The sequence below is a fragment of the Candoia aspera genome, chromosome 2 (genome assembly GCF_035149785.1).
Source record: "Candoia aspera isolate rCanAsp1 chromosome 2, rCanAsp1.hap2, whole genome shotgun sequence".
In the NCBI taxonomy this organism is placed as follows: domain Eukaryota; kingdom Metazoa; phylum Chordata; class Lepidosauria; order Squamata; family Boidae; genus Candoia; species Candoia aspera.
In genome coordinates, this window is record NC_086154.1 from 110,367,556 (window position 1) to 110,386,283 (window position 18,728).

At 41.4% G+C, this 18,728-nt stretch overlaps 1 protein-coding gene across 1 annotated transcript; it reads right to left on the reverse strand.

Annotated features, from left to right (window-relative positions):
* Positions 1-1,679: 1,679 nt before the first annotated feature.
* Positions 1,680-15,746, reverse strand: OTOP3 (otopetrin 3). The gene is made up of 7 exons (XM_063293172.1): positions 15,513-15,746; positions 8,097-8,531; positions 7,429-7,565; positions 6,627-6,685; positions 4,411-4,529; positions 2,660-3,591; positions 1,680-1,948 (listed from the first exon to the last, which is right to left on the reverse strand). The coding sequence occupies exons 2-7, from the start codon at positions 8,488-8,490 to the stop codon at positions 1,778-1,780; spliced, it is 1,812 nt and encodes a 603-aa protein (XP_063149242.1). The 5' UTR covers positions 8,491-8,531; positions 15,513-15,746; the 3' UTR covers positions 1,680-1,777.
* Positions 15,747-18,728: the final 2,982 nt, after the last annotated feature.

Consider the following 18,728-nt stretch of genomic DNA (forward strand, 5'->3'; position numbering starts at 1 on the left):
TCTCCTTGCATGAGCAGCAATCTTTATTGCCAGAGCTCTAAACCTTTCCCTGCTTTTTCCTTGAAAACCACTAACCTTGTTCCTTTGATAGGATCTTGGGTTTCAACCTGTGAGGAATGGGGCAACTTTTAAGAGTGCTGATTTATCCCACTGTTATTTCCTCTGGCAACTCTTATCGATACAAAACAGAATAAAACTAGCCAAAATGCAAAATCCCAACTGCTCCTTTGGTGTTTGGGCAAACCAGCCTCTTTGGAACAGAAGTTCTCTGAATGGAGCCTGAATGAACTCTTGCAGCCTATTTTGGCTTGATTTTCTAAAAGGAGTTGTGAGAAAGCCAAGCCCTGGACTCTATCCTAGTAACTCTCAGATGATTTATTTTACATGACAGCAATAAAACAAGAAATGTTTACACTTCCACCTGTTACCTTTTATCAAAAAGAAAGGTTTAGATATTACTGAAAGGTAGATTGAGCACAAAGCTTGGATAAGTTTTTAATCCCTTATATAATCAAATGTCTATTATAACTCAGAGGCAGTTTTCCATTGCTGCCTGTTGCATCCTGAACTCTGGGCAAGGCAATTAGATCACATGTAATATACCTGGAAAGTTTAGCTAATTATTATCCATTTTAAGATGTTGGGAGCTTTCCAGAATTCCCCACAGTTCTGCCTCTGTATTTTTCAATAATTAAATTAGTGGTTTTGATCAGATCCTGAACTTGATATTTTACTCTGCTTTAATATATTTATTCCCGTTCCAGTTTTTATTATTTAGACATTTGGTGTGCAAGAGAAATAATGAAAACAGGATTATACCTCTGGCCTATCTTAATTTAAAAGTTGTATGATCCTGGTCTAGCTAGACAGCCTTGGAAGAAGCAATCATTTCATTACGGTGGAGGGATCAACTGAACATGGGTGCCCAGTGCAGATGGGACTATTGGTGTGGTGTGGTCTCCTAAATAGAGTGGTTGCTTTGTAAGGAGAGCTCCTTACCCTTTTCTACCCTTTTCGTCATTTTATCAAAAACTTGCAACAGATCCCAGATACAAAGTTCAGATTGTTCCAAAGTATATCAGAAATCTGAGACATTTTCTTATTATCTGCTTGATATCAAACTTACGTTTCAGTTCTCCTGACTATTACATCATTTTTCTGTTTTATGCCATGTGTTTTATTGCCTCCATTGATGCAAAATGTAAGGCAGATTGTCAGGAACATCTCTAGAATGGCCTTGTATTGCTGGAGACACGTGATACACATGATCTTTGTATTTTGATTACAGATGTAAATGGGTGCAGCACTTGGGACATTTTCATGCCTTTTTCAAAATAGATTGGCAGAAATGTCCTTAACTTAAAGTGGTCCATTTCTCAGTCTTTGCACAATGATTCAGTAATGGAAAGTGACAGTTTTACCCAGGGGATTGCCATGCTCAACATAGTTTACCTCTCTTTCAAACATGGCGTTAGCCTTGTATTCCTAAGGTTAATAATTGTTCAGCGTGACTGTAATTATATTTGTAGGTAATGTGTACAGAACAAATCAATCCTATAAAGAGCTATTATGGAGAAATGAACCTTCAATGATTAATGAACTACTTACCCACAAGATCAGATTGTTGTTCTTTCTGATGTACCAAACTATTCAAAGTGATACCACGAATCTCTCTAATGTGAAATTCTCATAATAATTACATCCATTTTATTACTGGTCTTCATAAATGCATTTGTAGCAGAATAAAAACAGCAATGCAAGAAACTTTGGATTTGCTTCAGGCAGATTGATACACCTCCAGAAGAACACCAACAGAATGCATTCTGTAGAACACGCCCAATGGAAGCCCAAAGTTGACAATGGCAAACCAGGTGGAGTAGCCATAAAAGGACTTCTCTATTCCGTTCTCAAACACTGGATGTGCTCCAAATGATGGCATAATCCACAGCTGGAAAGAGGATGTGAAAACAGAGTAGGAATCAGAAAATGTTGGTTTTCTGGTTGGTGGGATGTCGGTATATGCATTTGCTGTGGGGACCAATCATTGTAATTTTATCTTAGTTTTTGATAATACTTCCTAATTTCTCCACTTCTAGTGAGTGAAAATCTTAACAGCCTTGGTTCCTTGTACTACACAAAAAGTCCAAAAAAGTTTTTGTTTGTTTGTTTTCCAATTTCCCTGCCTAATTCATGGGCCAGGAATTTTCCCTTAGTAACCTTCCTCTTCCTCACATTTTTGTTCTGCATCTTTAGTCATTTTTCTTCAGAAAATCCATTATGGAGAGAAAGAGATCCTGCAGAGTTTTTTTAACTGATAATGCCAGGAGCCTTTCACTGTCTTCTGCACTAGGTTATTTTGACCCCAAATGAAAAGATTCATTGATCTTTTTGTGGATGCTGGCCCATGCTTTATGTTAAGGTCTAGTCAGATCTGTCTATTGTTGGCAAGGGTACTTGAAAATGTATGACAGGATATGAAAGCTAGTGTTCTCCAGATATTTTGAACTACATTTTTTATTGGACTTGGTCACACTGCCATTGGTCAGAGATTTCAATAGAATTGTCATCCAAAACATCTGGAGAGAACTTAGTAGGTCATCTCTGGGATATTGTATAGGTTATACTTTCAATTATTCTTACCATTTTTATAAGCACTTACAATGATATTGCACATGATCAGGAAGCTGGAGATTTCCTTCAGAGCTCTTCTTTTCCAGTTCAAATGCCTGTAGGCCTGGATGTAAGTCCATGAAACTCTCTGGATTTCCTCTCTTATCTCTAGGTTATCCACGTTTGGGGAACTGTCTTCACATATTTCTCTCTCACTTTTGTCTGTTTCGTTATCGGCAGTGGGTGGGACAGGTTCTTCATAGAGATGGGATACAATCCTATCTTCATTAGGAAGAACCTGGGTTGAGGTGGGCCCTTGAGTGGAATGTGCAGCAGGGTGAGGGTCCTCACTCACCAGTAGTGGTTGCCTGTGGAGCCCCTCAAAGATGAAGATATTCTGGGAAATGTGTTGAATGATGAGGCTTACTGAATAGGCTAGAATGATGCTGTTCAACATACCTATTGGGTGTGTGGCCACAATGGCTACAATTGAAAAATACGAGATGGCAATTTGGCCTAAGGCTGTTCCCATGAGCAGGATGACATCAAGGCTTCGAGTTGGGTTTTTCAGGGTATCCAGCTCCCTTTCTTCTAGGGCATGGATAACAGTTCCAACCAAAGCCCCCATGGTCATTACAGGCAACAAACAAACATAGTAGGAATAATAGAGTATGAATGATTTATGGCTAGGGAAAGAATTGGTGGCTTGGATCTGATACATCATGAAAATACAGATACCAATAATTATTGCAGCGATCCCAAGCAAAGGCCCCCAAATAATGCCATGGAGTTTGAATCTAGGCTGGATACTAGTGTTATGGTCCTTAGCTATGTGCCGGCCCACATTCTTCCACATGACATATAGCATGGAGCAACAGATCAGGCAATATTCTGTATTGAAGGGATATAACAAAATATATCCTTTCTGGAAGATCTTGCAGGAGATGGTGTTTGAGTATTTGCAGGAGTATTTCAAATTACCTAAGCAAGATAGGGAAAATGAAGGATTATGCAGAGGGCAGCTATGAGATTTCCAGCTCACAAGATTTGTTCAGAATGAAATGCATACAGTTATATGTTAACACCTAGGCTGAATAAGGAATTTTCTCAGACATTGGTGCTACTATCATAGAAGGCAGAAGAACATATCCTTTGCAATGATTCTTCATAAATTTTGTCTAAGTAGCTGAGTGTTTTCTGCTCTTTTCTATGTTGAGCAGTGAATGCTGAATGTGAAGGTCCAGTAAACATGTAATCCACTGGTTTTGTCCATGTAATCCACTGGTGCTGTCAATCTGAGTCAGTATCAGGAAGCTTTAGATTATCTCTTCTACATACTAATGGCTGGATTTGCTCATAACGTGATGCCATGCAGCAGCATCCAGTGCATGTCAAAATTGGCAGGATGGTGAATGGAGCATTGCCATGCAATCCTGATCCCATTTGTATATGCACTGACATTGCACACATGTTCAAAAGAAGTGGAAGTCGCATCACAATTCTTCATCTGCCATCTTGCTGATTTGGACACCCCTCTCCCCCCCCCCCAGTGGATGCCACGGCTTGCTTAATCACGATGTGGCTGGATACATGCATCACTAAGCCAAAGATCAGGATTTATAAACCATAGAAACAGAGTTACATAACCTTTTAAGCCAAAACCAACCCATACTGTGACTTAACTCAAACTATAAAGACAGTTATTGAAATACGAGGGCTAGAGCCCTTTATTCTAGGATACATGTGGGAAGAAAATATCAAACTAATTGGAATTAATTTGCAATGGAGAGTGACCCTTGCCTTCATATCTTTGCAGAGACTGGTTAAATTCTGATTCAATTTCTCTGTGAACTGTATCGTTGGTTACTGCTAAAAGCCATAGCAGGAGGTTAGTGGCCAAGGTCAGCATTAGCCCACATCTGTCAAAGAAGAAAAACGTATTTTTTATAATCTTTGCCATTAATCTTTATGAAACAAGTTGTATTACACTCATTTATGGAATATTCTCTTTTTCCAGAAGACTTTGTGTGCTATGAGAATCAGCATGTCAGTAGCTGAATTGGAGATTTCTAAATGACAACTACTGTATATAAGAATTAAGGTGCTGAGTTATAATTAGAATATAGTTTTAGCCAAGAAAACCATCCCACTCCAGAAATATGGCATTCAGTGTTGAGACAATCCTGAGAACTTCAGATAACCATCATAAAAAGAAACAATGCGTTGTGTGTGTGTTCTGTTGAGCCAGGCTTGTGGAATTCTTTGCCACACCCCAATAGCAGTTCCACTTTGGGTCACATGTCTAAGAGGAAAAGTAGGGGAAGGGGTCTTAGAATGGGGCAGTTAGTGTCCTGCCTCTCCAACTGGGGATTTTTTTTTTCTGGATTTTTTTTCCTCCACAGCCCCTGGCCTGATCTGTCCCATTTTCAAACCTTTCTTTCGCCACTTCTCCCTCATGGAAAATTTGGTTCCATTCTATTCAGTTTTCAGATTCTGATGGACAGAGTCCCCAGGTCCCTTTACATAATTCCTTTCTAACATTTTTCCGTTTTAATTGGTCCATTCTCCTTTCGCCCATACTGAGGTATTAGTACTGTATGAATAGCAAAAGAAGTACAAAATCTAAACCAGTGTTTTTCAAACTTGGCAACTTTAAGATGTGTGGACTTCAACCCCCAGAGTTCCCATGCTAGTGTGAGGAACATGGGTTCAGATATCCAAATAGTAAGGAATCTCTCTGGAGCCAGTTAGGTGTCAGTAAAGTATTTCATTTATTGAAATATACAGTACCATCGCCCTCTGCATCTGAGACTCAAGTAATTTTATCTCCTCCTGTCCTCCTCTTTTATCAGACCCAAGTCCCCGCCTTCATTTGAAACTGAATATTTACAACTGCCTTTGGTTTTACAACATGGGCTTCAGCAAGATTCTTTGCTGTTTGTTGGCAGGTAACGCTTTAGCCACAGCATTCTGGTGTCAACTTGCTGAGTCTGTGAAGTTTCTAATTCTTGCTGGCTCTGTGATGTTTCCAGCTCTCTCTCACATCAATCAAGTCTCCCCCTTCCCTCCTTTACAACCCATGACAGAGGAAAAGGCCCAGAAGGGGGTTTTATGACTTCTGGGGCCAAAGTCCACAATCTTAAAAGTTGCCAAGTTTGAAAAACTTTGATCTAAACCTTTCAGGTTTATGTCAGATTTCATAAAAACAGAGTTAGAATTACACTTCTGAAGATGGAAGTGACGTGTTACCTTATAACCTTTCCCCCCAGTAATGAGGCATATGCTTGATATAAAACAGAATTAGTAACAGCCCTGCATAGAAAATGATGCAAAACAATGGAAATCTATGGAAACACAATCATTTTTTAAAAATTTTCTCTGGATTTCTGTTTCATCTGTAATCTTGTTTTATTCAGAACTTTTACCAACTGAATTTTATATCTGTGTTATATTGTTTCAGTTTTGTCAGTTGTTTAGGGTAAACTGTCAAGGATGCAGAAGGATAGAATATGAGCATTCTAAAGAATACGGTAGAGTAGAATTGAACATTGGAAACTGGCTTTGAAGTATATATTTATATATAATAAATAATATGCCTACCTATCAAGGTAAGTGAGAGCCAGTCTGGTGTAGTGGTTAAGGCTAGAAACTGGGAGACTGTGAGTTCTAGTCCTGCCTTAGTCATAAAGCCAACTGGGTGACCTTGGGCCAGTCATTTCCTCCCAGCCCTAGGGAGGAGGCAAGGGCAAACCACTTCTGAAAATCCTTGCCAAGAAAACTGCAAGGACTTGTCCAGGCAGTCTCTGAGAAACGGACAGGACTGAACCAGTTAAGAAAAAAAAAATCAAGGTAAGCAACATAAGCTCTTAATCATGCCAGTTTGTTGAATCACCATCAGGATATTTGAATAAATACAGAGGAAATATATTTTTATTAGTCACTGCAAAGAATAACATGCAGCACATGGCACCCATCTGCTCAAAGTGGTGTGTTCTTTGCTGCTTTTGTTTTCCTACCTGGTGAGGTTGTGCTGAACCTGGGTACAGTCTTTTGCATGACACCATATAAAGTAAGTCTGAAAGCAATGCAGAGGGTAAAATTAGGTGTGAAGCACGAAAACACATTTGTGCAACAACTTGTACAATGTTTTGAAAGGGAAAGGACTCAGCGTCTTGCATTCTTGGTTAAGAAAATACAGTATTCCAGAGACGAAATGGTATTTCTCAGTATGTTTCTGTCATAGGTTAAGCAATGAGATACTTCTCATGTTCTCCACTTAGGTAAAGAGGCTTGTTTAGAGCCTATGGGACCAGAGTTACCAACCACATATGGTTACTCATGAGTAGCACTGGTTACCCCTGGCTAACAAGAAATATGCTTTTCACCCTTTACCTCCAAATAGAATAATCCTGACTTTTCCTTCTTTCCATGTCTATTGACCATCTTTCTTGGAATAGCAGGAGGCAAAGGGACTAAGGAAGCAATGCCAGGGAGGCACTGGGGCTGCCCTCCTCCTCCAGAGTAAAGATATCCTGGAAGCCCAAATGAAGGCATTGCACCCTCCTGTGAAGCAAGTTGCTGGTAATGATGTCATAGGCTGTATGCACGTAACACCTATAAACCTTGGCCACTTTGAGCTGTGTGGACTTCAACTCCCAGAATTCTGGGAGTTGAAGTCTACACAGTGGCCAAGGTTAGAAACACTGCATATAAGGCTCAGCTTATCTCTGAGCTAGTCTTCTGTTAGGAGTAGATGCTTTTCCTCAACTGCTGTCCTTTCTATACACAGAAGAGCCTGGAGTGAAGCAGGTCTATTACCTGAACACAGATGAAGAGGATTTCTATGGATGGGAACAAGATCTCCATGTGCAATCTGCTCTGAATATAGATGACGTCATACCCAATCCGGAAAGTGTGCAAGGCAACACTGCATGCTCCGAACAGTATTAAAGACCCTATATGAACATACAACCCCCACAACAATTTTTGTTAACAATGAACTGGTTATAATATTTATCACATGCACAGAGAGAGCAGCACATTTAGAAAGTGAAGAGCAGATCAAGTGAGTTCTAGTCCCGCCTCAGGCATGAAAGCCGTCTGGGTGACCTTGGGCCAGCCACTCTCTCTCAGCCCAACCCACCTCACAGGTTGTTGTTGTAGGGAAAACAGGAGGAGGACGGAGTATTAGGTATGTTCCCCACCTTGAGTTATTTATAAAAATAATAAAGGTGGGATAGAAAATCTAAAAACAAAACAAAACGAAAGAAGTTTCTCATTATTTCCAGAGTCTGCAGTATTTATACAAAAAAGTGCCAAATGCGTGTTGTCTGTCCTCTAGGTGATGTCTCTGTATCACCAGATACATTTCCAGTGGTCTCTGGAGGCCATAAGGGGAAGCCCTGCCTGAAAAGGTTGCTCACTCCTGCCTTAATATAACATGTGATCTAGTTATTGTGAGAAAGTCCTAGAACAGCAATGCTTACCTTTAATCCACATAGCCCCTGCATGGGCATCCTGATACAAGATGGCATGCAGTTTCCTTCTAGTGAACAGTAAATAGTATGCTATCCAGCTCAAGGACAGAATCTTGAGGATGGACAGGAAAATCCAGACATCTTCCACTGTAATGGCTACCTTGTTGAAAATCATGCTGCATATGAACGCACTGCCAAGAAACACTACATTCATGGCCAGAAGTCCTGAGAAGAGCTGCCCGCTCTTCTGGGCCTGCTTGTCACGGTGTAACAATGAAGAGCAACGCTGATGGAGCCGTGACTTCTCATAATGGATCTTCCAGGGCTCTGGTTGAATAGTCATCAATTCATCTCCAGCTTCTTGAAGCTTCTGTCCCTCCCCCATTATTTTTTTGCTGTCCATGATTATTGCCTGATAAGGATATTGCTTCTGGAGTTCTTTATCTGTGGTATTAAACAAAGTTAGATTACTGAAAGCTTAGATGTAGGTCCTGAGTACCCAATATGGCATCTGTGGCACCTTCCTTGGTACTTATGAGGTTCCTCGTGTCACCATTTGCGGAGGGGGTGGGTAGGTTTGTTTGATTAAAAAAAAAAAAGGTGCCAAAGCCTCCCATTGAACAGATGGCATTGTATCTACAGTGCGTGGTTGACTATATAAATCAAACAAATAAATAAATATATGCTGAACATTTTAGCAATTCCTGGTGTAAGCCTGTAACATCCCGATCTGTCCTCCAGTGAGAATCAATTCTGTCTGAAGCTGTAACTTTTGCTGCAGAAGCAGCATTGAATCAATACGGATCATTTGAATCATTTCAAGTGGTCTCTAATGTCTCATTAGAGGATACAGTTCTGCCTTCCAGCTCCTATTATTCTGCTACAATAACATTTTTACATGAAGGGGGCCTAATACAAAACAGGTGCCATGTCAATAGCAGTTTGGAATGGAAAGGAGGAATGCTAACATGGAGAGCACAAAAATTCTAATTTTTCTTTTAAGATGGGGAAGGGATGTGTGTTATAGGCGCAAAACCAAGGGGGAACGATAAGGCTGAAGTAGCTGAAACAACATTGATTGCTGACATGTTCTGAACTGCAATAAGAAGTGGGGGTGGGAAGGAATTGGAAAGACTGGTTAATTGGAAGTGACATTTGGTTCCAAGGATTCTCTGGAGCCCCACCTATTCTCTGGAAGCATTCTTAGAGAAAATTAAAAGGATAGGGAAGTGAAGCCCAGAACTCCGCTTAGTGTTCCATGCCTACCTGTCTAGCAAAAAGGTACAGGTAAGCGGAAGTGGTAGAGAGCACCCCAACGCTTCTAGTTGTGGAGCAACATGACCAGTTTGCTTTCTAGTAAGCTGATGTTTTGTAGGAACAAACTATGACCTCAAGAGAGCCCAAAACCTGTTTTCAAAATTCCTAAGGTGCCCACACAGAGAGAGGATCAGGAGGTCATGGGCACGGTCACCGAGATCAAAAAGCCTACCCTAGGCTCAGCCACTTGAATTGCTCATATATGTGTGAAGAAATAAGAAGAATGCTTGAAAAATGTACAAAGTCAACCATTTCATAATCCCCTCAGGCTGTTATGAGTCTTTACTTGAAGAAAGAAACTTGCCTCCAGCCCTGTTATGGAACGTTTGACTTTTTAAAAAATTGAGTATGTGAGAACTTCCTTGGTCACAGTTTGATAGGCTGAATTCAAACACTGTTAAACCATTATTTATTGTAACCATAGTTTTTGAATAAGTCACAGCAGGTGACTCCACACATGATATTAAGCCACAAACTATGGTTTATCGACCACAGTGGCTAAATGGATTGTCCAATAAGCCACATTATGAAGGAACACAATATTTTATTTATTTATTTTATTTCTTTATCAAATCTTGCCACCACCCATCTCCCCCCAAAGGGGGGACTCTGGGTGGTTTACACCCGGGATAAAACATTGAAGCACCATAACAAATATAAATACAAATATAATATTCAAATAAATATGGTATGAAATCCAGATGACGATGCTAGTTGGAAAATCGCTCACATATGCCTAAGAGGCCATTTAGGGCGCTGACCATCTCCAGGAGTGATTACTCCCCCTCCTGCCCCAACTGAGGTGGCAAAACCAGGTTTTTAGTTGTTTACGAAAAGCCACAAAAGATGGAATCTGCCTTATCTCTGGGGGAAGGATGTTCCAAAGGGCAGGTGCCACTGCGGAGAAGGCCCGCTTCCTGGACCCCGCCAGATGGAACTCTCTTACAGACGGGGCCTGTAGCATGCCCTCTCTGCATGACCGGGTGGGACGGGTGGATGTAATGGGGATGAGGCGGTCCCTCAGGTGCCCTGGCCCCATGCCATGAAGGGCTTTAAAGGTCATAACCAACACCTTGAATTGCACCCAGAAGCAAACCGGCACCCAAGGCAGCTCGCGCAGCAGTGGTGTGATATGTGCCGATCTAGGGGCCCCAATAATTGCTCGTGTGGCCGCATTTTGGACCAGCTGTAGCTTCCGGTTACTCTTCAAGGGTAGCCCCATGTAGAGTGCGTTGTAGTCTATATGGGAGATGACCAGGGCATGAGTGACTGTGCGAAGGGCCTCCCAGTCCAGGAAAGGGCGTAACTGGCACACAACATGAAGTTGTACAAAGGCTCCCCTGGCCACAGCTGCCACCTGCTCTTTGAGCAGGAGTCATGAGTCCAGGAGAACCCCCAGGTTCCGCGCCGGGTCTGTCTGGGGCAGTGTGACCCCATCCAGAACCAAAGATGTTAAGTTCCCAGATACCAAGGAACAGCCCACAGCCACTCTGTCTTACCAGGGTTAGATGAAGCCAGACAATAAGAACTATGGCTTTTGACTCTGTTTTGGTTATGGATCATGAAATCATGAATAAAATGACCATAAATTAGCATAATGTCTGAACTCAGCCAATTGAAGAGAAAAAAGTTTTGAAGGTTTCCATTTTCCATGTGGGCTACACTACTGAGTTCTTAGGTATTTTTATATGACCTTTTAAATAATATTCCCAATGACTTACAATAAAATGTTAAAATATAAATAAAAAACATAAAATCTAAAACTCAGAGAATTATAAAATTATAGAACTCTATCTCTGTCTAATACATTTGCCAAAGTACAACTTTTCTCATTCAATTCCTCCATTGTTTTGCTTAAACATCAAAAAGTTTCTGTTTCCATAAAAATATTCTAAATAATGTGATTAATGTCTTCCAATAAATAACAATATAAACTACTTTGGAGAAGCAAAGAAGATTGTGCAAAATCAGAGTTGTGAGTTGTTCTTCCCCATGCTGGTGCTGCTCAAGTACGTTGCACCAGAAGATGCCCCCAACCTCTTTGGGCTGCCATGTTCATTTGGAAGTTTGAGAATGTGTTGTGGGCACTTCTGCAGTGTAATGGAGCATGGGGATCACATGGAAGCCGCAGAGCAGCTCAATAGCTCTGTGCCAGACTGGTTTCTATTACACCCAGATGGCAAGGACATTGATCCAGGAGAGCCTGTGGAATCATAGGGTTGGAAGGAATCTTGGAGGTCTTCTAGTACAATTTCCTGCCCAAACCTTGCTTGAAAACCTCCAGTGAGGGAACCTCCATGAGTCCAAAAGGCAGGCTGTTCCACTGCTTAACAGCTCTAACAGTCAGGAAATTCTTCCTTATTTCAAGTTTGGATCTCTCTCTACAAAGCTTCCACCCACTGGTTCTTGTCCTACCCTCAGGCACCATGGAGAATGAATCCACACCTTCCCCGTGACAGCCTTCAAGTATTGGAAATCTAGTCTACTATTATGTCTCCCCTTAGCCTTCTCTTTTTTAAGGCTAAACCTACCCTGTTCTTTAACCGTTCTTCATATTGGGCCACATATGAGGGGGTGACATTTGCATTTTATCTTTTTACCAGTACCCAGCTGGAAAGTAACTATACAGATGCCGCATCCACTGTCATTTTGTTGCAAGTAGTGCCGACATAGTTGGAAAGACAGTTACAAGTAGCAGCAAATAAACACTGCTTTATTGCTTCTCAGTAAAGTAAACTGGTAGTAAATATCCAGCCCTCAGGGGTTTATTTATTTATTTATATTTCAAATTTCCATCACCGCCCATCTCCCCTGAAAAGGAGACTCTGGGCAGTTTACAATCAAAATTAAAACACATGCATTACAATCTAAATACTCTATAAAAATAAAATAAACATAGAGTAAAAAATATAAAATCCAGCAGCATAGATCTTGTTTGTTGGGGAGAGATCTATTATAGCCATCCCCAAGATGAACTAGTGCCCCTCCCACCCCAAGCGAGGTGGCAAAACCAGGTTTTTAGGTTCTTCCGGAAGTCCGGGAGCCTGTCTCGGCTCTGGGGGCAGAATGTTTCATTGGGCAGGTGCCACTGCAGAGAAGGCCGCCTCCTGGACCCCACCAGGTGGAATTCCCTCACCAGCAGGGTCTATAGCATGCCCTCTCTGCATGACCGGGTGGGGCAGGTCGATGTTATGGGGATGAGGCGGTCCCTCAGGTAACCTGGCCCCATGCCATGTAGGGCTTTAAAGGTCATAATCAACACCTTGAATTGGACCCAGAAGCAAACTGGGACCCAGTGCAGCTCGTGCAGTAAGGGTGTTACATGTGCCAATCTTGGGGCACCAATAACTGCTCGCACAGCCACATTCTGGACCAGTTGAAGCTTCCAGATACTCTTCAAGGGTAGCCCCATGTATAGTGCATTGCAATAGTCTATGTGGAAGATGACCAGGGCATGAGTGACTGTTTGGAGGGCCTCTTGATCCAGGAAAGGGCATAACTGGCGCACAACACAAAGTTGTGCAAAGGCCCTTCTGGCCACAACTGCCACCTGCTCGTTGAGCAGGAGTCGTGAGTCCAGGAGGACCCCCAGATTACACACCGGGTCTGAATGGGGCAGTGCAACCCCATCCAGAACTAAAGATGGTAACTTCATGGATACAGAGGAACCATCAACCCACAGCACATCAACCCACAGGTCGCCTTCTCCCTCAGACTATTTTGCCTCCCCCTAACCATTTCCCACCATTTTTAGGCTCCCTCTTTTTTATTCCAAACTTTTCATTTGTTTTCTCCTTTTTTTTGCTAGATGATTGTAGCAGAACAAAAAACACTGAATGATAATAATAGTTTGGTTCTGCTTCTGAAGGCCCTGTACACTCCATATACTATACATTTGTGTGTATCCACACAAAAACTCTGGCCCCATGTCAATGTCAATAGCACTGCAGCCTGTCCATGCAATCTGCTCGAGGTCTACACAGATGCAAATGCCACTGACTTCATGGGCTGCTTGCTCCTGGGGAAAAGGGGTATGCAATTGCAGCCTAAGTCACTGAAGCCTGAAAGCAAATACAGGAGAGGATTAGGGCTGGGGCAATAAAAGTAAAAGCACCTGGTAAATGATTTGCAAATTTGCAGAATTAAGAGTTGATGCATTGCAGTACTAGCATAATGTAAATCTTGGCAAATTAAAAATAAGGGACAGAAGAAAGTCCTAAATGCCAGTGAAGAAAAATAATTATAAAATAGGCCCAACACATTTCAGAAGGACACTTTTTTCAAGGGTACTTGCATCAGACTTTATAAATACAGTAAAGTGATTTGTTTGGGACTTTTTGGCTCTTTCTTTTTTAGTCCCTCTCTTTCTTTCTTGAGCACGTGGACAAGGTCTTTCATTCACTTTTACATGAAATGAGAGTTGGTGCCAAGCCATCTCAGTCCACTCCATCATCTTCTATTTTATATTAAATCAAAAGCTAAATGCCAGAGATAGATATCTATTTTAAAGCTTAATATGCTGCCTTGTATTTTTTTAAATCAAAGGATACTTTTGAATGCCAACATAAAAGTCAACAATTGCTATGCTGAATTTTTTCTAAAAAATCTGTTTTTAAATTAAAGAAAATACATTCTCCAGTTTGTTGCTGCATATTTCACATTTTTAAAAGGAACCCTGCTGCCAGACTTTTCAGTTGGTGTATAGCAACCACCATCATGTACCCAGATTCACCTTTCTAATAAGAAAGAACTACCCTTGTTTGATTAAAGCAATGCAACAAGAAAATACCTTATGCAACTAAAACAACTACTACATTACTTGTTATAGTCATCCCTCCTTTAAAAAAACAAAAACAAATCTGCCACTGTTCCCACACTGCACCGGCACTCTGATTGCATTTAGCAGCTGACACATCAAACAGGCAGCCTCTGTGGGTTAGTTTTGTTACTGTGTTGACACAAAAAAATTAAAAGCTGCAGAAAAATGCCTTTCATGGTGAAGTCAATAATCTGTTCATGAGGTTTTAATAGATGGGAACAAATAAAAAGGTATTTTTAGAATAGATCAGTTGGGGGTCTGCACGTCTGAATCTCAGAAAGACTGATTAATGCTGTCTGAACCACAGTTCTTCCATGTTTTTCTTCGCATACCTTTCAGGTCACTCAAACATGCAAAATTACACCCGCTTTTTAAAAAACCCTCCTACCTCTATCTAGCTCTGCTGTAGGATGATGGGGGCATATAGGAGAAGGGACCATTCCTGTAGCTGTCATAGTTAGGCAGAAGATGGACTCCGGCAGTTCTGTGTTTGGTGTTTGCCCTTGAGTAACAACTAACAAATAGAATGCACAGCTAAGACAGACAGTGGCACCCCATCCTTTACTGGGAACTGTCTCTTCCAACCTCTCCTCTTTTTCGTTCAGCATCATTAACATTGCATACAAATGGTGGTGATCATTGTAAACTGACTAATGTAAAAAACAAAAAAATCGGGACAGGCAGCTTTGGCATTATATGGTCCATTGATGCCATAGTCAAATAAGTATGAAGCTGTGAAACACCCCCCCTCCATTTTCCAAATCCAGGCATCATTTTAACATACCTCAGCCACAGAGCTACTTTAGATACTGAATTTTCATCACAATCTGCATGTGATATTTTGGAGCTTGGCTTTGGCTAGGCATAGCCTGAGGATGTGCATGACCTTGAGCCCATGAAGATAAAGGCAGTAGATAAATAGCATAAAAAATAAATAAGTCCCTCTATTCGGGTCACCCCTCTAAGCCCATTCTTAAGGCCCAGATCAATTTAAGGTGCATTTCCATTGTTAATAGTGTGTTCGGCTGCTTTAAGCCATTATTTGTTGCAGGGATCACTAGAGATCCCAAATTGTCTGGGTAGCTAGGGTATATGTGTGTTTGGGTGTTGTGTAGGGAGGGATTTTAAGGATTCATGTATACTGATCAGAAATCCTCAGATCCTATTTCCAAACAATTGTTTTTCTTTTTGTCATTAAAGTCCCAGGAACAGAATCCCCTTGAGATCTACAGTCTTCAACAAAGAGTGGAATGCAGAAAATGCAAGGATTCTAAACTTGGTCTCCTTACCTCAGGACTGGTGGCTTAGCAGCAGCCTCTGCAGGGAAAGGATCAGAGATGAATCATCCAGAGAAACAGAACTAACAAAAGGGATTTTTTTCTCCTTTAAAATGCCATTTCTTCTCTATGGTGGAAATGTTCTTTCTTCTCAGAAGGACTGAGAAACTGTCCCTGGCATGCAGAGTTGCCAATGGAAAGTGTAGTTTGCATTGATTTTTTTCCCTGTTGACTTTGGGGATAGCCTTGTCATTATATTAATTATGAGGTGGAGAGGTTCATTAGCCCGGAAGAGCCCAACCAATGGGAATCAAGCACCTTCCTTTGTACCTGCCTGGTCAATTCCTATCAACAGGCTTTGGCCGCAGCTCAGAATGTGCTGAGCGCAAAGCCACAGGCTTTCATGACAAATGGCCACAAGGCTGCATTTTATAGCCATCCAAGTCCCCAGAAATGGCCCATTCTTGGCAAATCGGATAAGGTAATATAAATCTTTTATGATCTGCCACACCTGTTTCTTTGCTTCTGTCAATTATTTTATTTGTCCGGCATGTTATTTTCTGTAACCTTGAAGCCTAGAGGGATTGATCAAAATAGTGGAAGTTTTCTCAATCCCATCAAGAATGGAGATTGCCAGAGGAGGTTGATTCAAAATAAGAGCAAAGCTGACCAAGGTTCTAGATGAGATTTGGGATATAGTGTTTAATTTACATTTCATTTCATTTCATTTGGGGTATTTCAGGGCCAAAAATGTAGTTGAAAATGAATATAACAACACTAATAACAGCAACATCAAATTAACCATGAAGCAATTTCAAACTCAGAACATGAAAAACTAGAAGAGTCTGAGGCAGCCTCCCCCAACTCAGGGCTATGCAGAGATGCTGAACTACAATTCCCAGTATTCCCAGCCCTAATTTTTGGGCCATCGTTGCAGTATGAGCTTCCCTTTTAAAACATCAGCATTATGTCCAAGTGCTAATCAATAGTTTAGCAGCTACAGTTTCTGAGTAGCTTCCAAAGATAACCTATCCTACAATGCATTAAACTATTCAGTTCTGGACATCAAAAGAGCATGACTGGCATATCTAGGAAGAAGGCAGAAGATGCAGCAGCTTCAGCTAGCAATGCTCCAGCACTGTTTCTGGCTGGCTGGGGAATTCTGGGAGTTGAAGTCTACAGATCTTAAAGTTGCTGAGGTTGAGAAACACTGTGCTAGAGCTTGTTCTGCACAAACCAATCAGTCCTGGACAAAGCTGGGGCCAGGAACAGTCCAAGACCATGAACCTAATTCTTCTGAGAAGAGAAGAAGAGGGCTGATCTCTCCTCCTTGAATAGACCAACCACAGACTATTAGCTCCCTTATTATGTCAAAATTGAATTTTGGTTTTGCCTCCCTCATTCAGTCTATTACCTATTAAAGATATTGGTTCAGCTATTTTGTTGCTCCACATGAACAAGAGTTGGGGGTCATCTATCTGCTCCCATAGAGTGCTAATAGCAGCATGTTCGTCTGTCTGTTACAGAGGCAGGCATAATAACTGTGGGAAGAGTAAACGTTTTTTGTAGAAAGGGCAGCAACCAGTCTTGGTGGAACGTAGATGTAGCCATCTGAAAGCTGGATCTAATGGCACCTTGAGTTTCCCATTCTTTCCTTTAGGGCAGCTTTTTCATTGTTTCTGGACTTGGAGTACTGCTCTGTTGAGCCAAGCACAGATTGTCTATGGCTGGCAGATGGAGCAGTTTGCACTGCTTTGTTGGTCTCTTAGATGTGCTCCAAGAGGCAATGAAACTCTTCTAGGATATTCCATTTCCAGTTGCATTGAAAGATGGGTGACTGACCTAAGATGCTTCCCTACAGGGAGGAAAAATCCTGCTACTGAAACAAGGATTAGGTTTCCCTTGACATTAAGTCCAGTCGTGTCCGACTCTAGGGGGCAGTGCTCATCTCTGTTTCAAAGCCGAAGAGCCGGCGTTTGTCCGTAGACACTTCCGTGGTCATGTGGCTGACATGACAAAACAGAACACCGTTACCTGCCCGCCGAAGTGGTACCTATTGATCTACTCACATTTGCATGTTTTCGAACTGCTAGGTTGGCAGGAGCTGGGACTAGCAACGGGAGCTCACCCCGTCACGCGGATTTGAACTGCCAACCTTCCGATCGGCAAGCTCAGCAGCTCAGTGGTTTAACCCGCAGCGCCACTGCGTCCCTCCTGAAACAAGGATACATTAGAATTATTTTCACTAACATGTAAGGCTTTCTAAAAATCATGCAGGGAGATTATTTGCCCAGAAGACCTCTAAGCATGCAATTCCTAGATCTGTAATGGTTCAGTCTAGGATGAGCTTTCCCATCTTAACTGTTTAATGATTGGATTCAGGCATTGCCCACAGCCCTAACGTGCCTTTTTTTTTTTCTCTTTTTCATAGCATCAGGGATAACTTTACCATTTGACTACATCAAGTTGCTACTTTGAGCAGCGGACTGGGATTGAAATAAAAAAATCAGGAATCTGGTAGCACCTTTTCCAACTAACCAATTTTATCAAAAGGCATAAATAAGCTTTTGTGAGCTGTAACTCACTTCATCATAAAAGCTTATGCCTTTTGATAAAATTGGTTAGTCAGAAAAGGTGCTGCTAGATTCCTGATTCTTGGCCACCACAGACTAACACAGACATGGCTCCCCTCCTACAAAGTAAGACTGGGATTGCAACACATTAAGACCAAAGCCTGGTTATAACTCAGATGAAATCCAGTAGTTTTGGCTTTTAGTAGTTAGCAAATCATGTTGTCCAGATTCCACCAAGGCAGTAAAAGAAGAAGAGAATCAGCTAGTTTTTCTATTTCACCATGATGCAATCCTTTTATAAAGATTGGGCATAGTGGCTGAAAGAGCATTAGGCTTTCAAATCATCATTGGTTCCTCCTGCTGATTAGCTGCCTTTCCACCTAAAAATATAACTGGATTTCTCAACAGATTAATCAATAGGTAAAATGTCAATAAAAAAGCAAGTTAATAGGAAGTTGCACAAAGCACGGCAGTTTATCTGGGAGACTTCCTTAGACACTTTTATGCTTTGGTCATCCAACACACACCTGTCTTGCTCACAGATCAGAGGTGTAAAAGTGCTTTGTGAAGGAATCCATCTTATGTTTAAAAGAAGCCATCTTTCCTTATTTAGAGCCTCTTTATTAAATTGTTATATATGCTGGATTGTCTGATT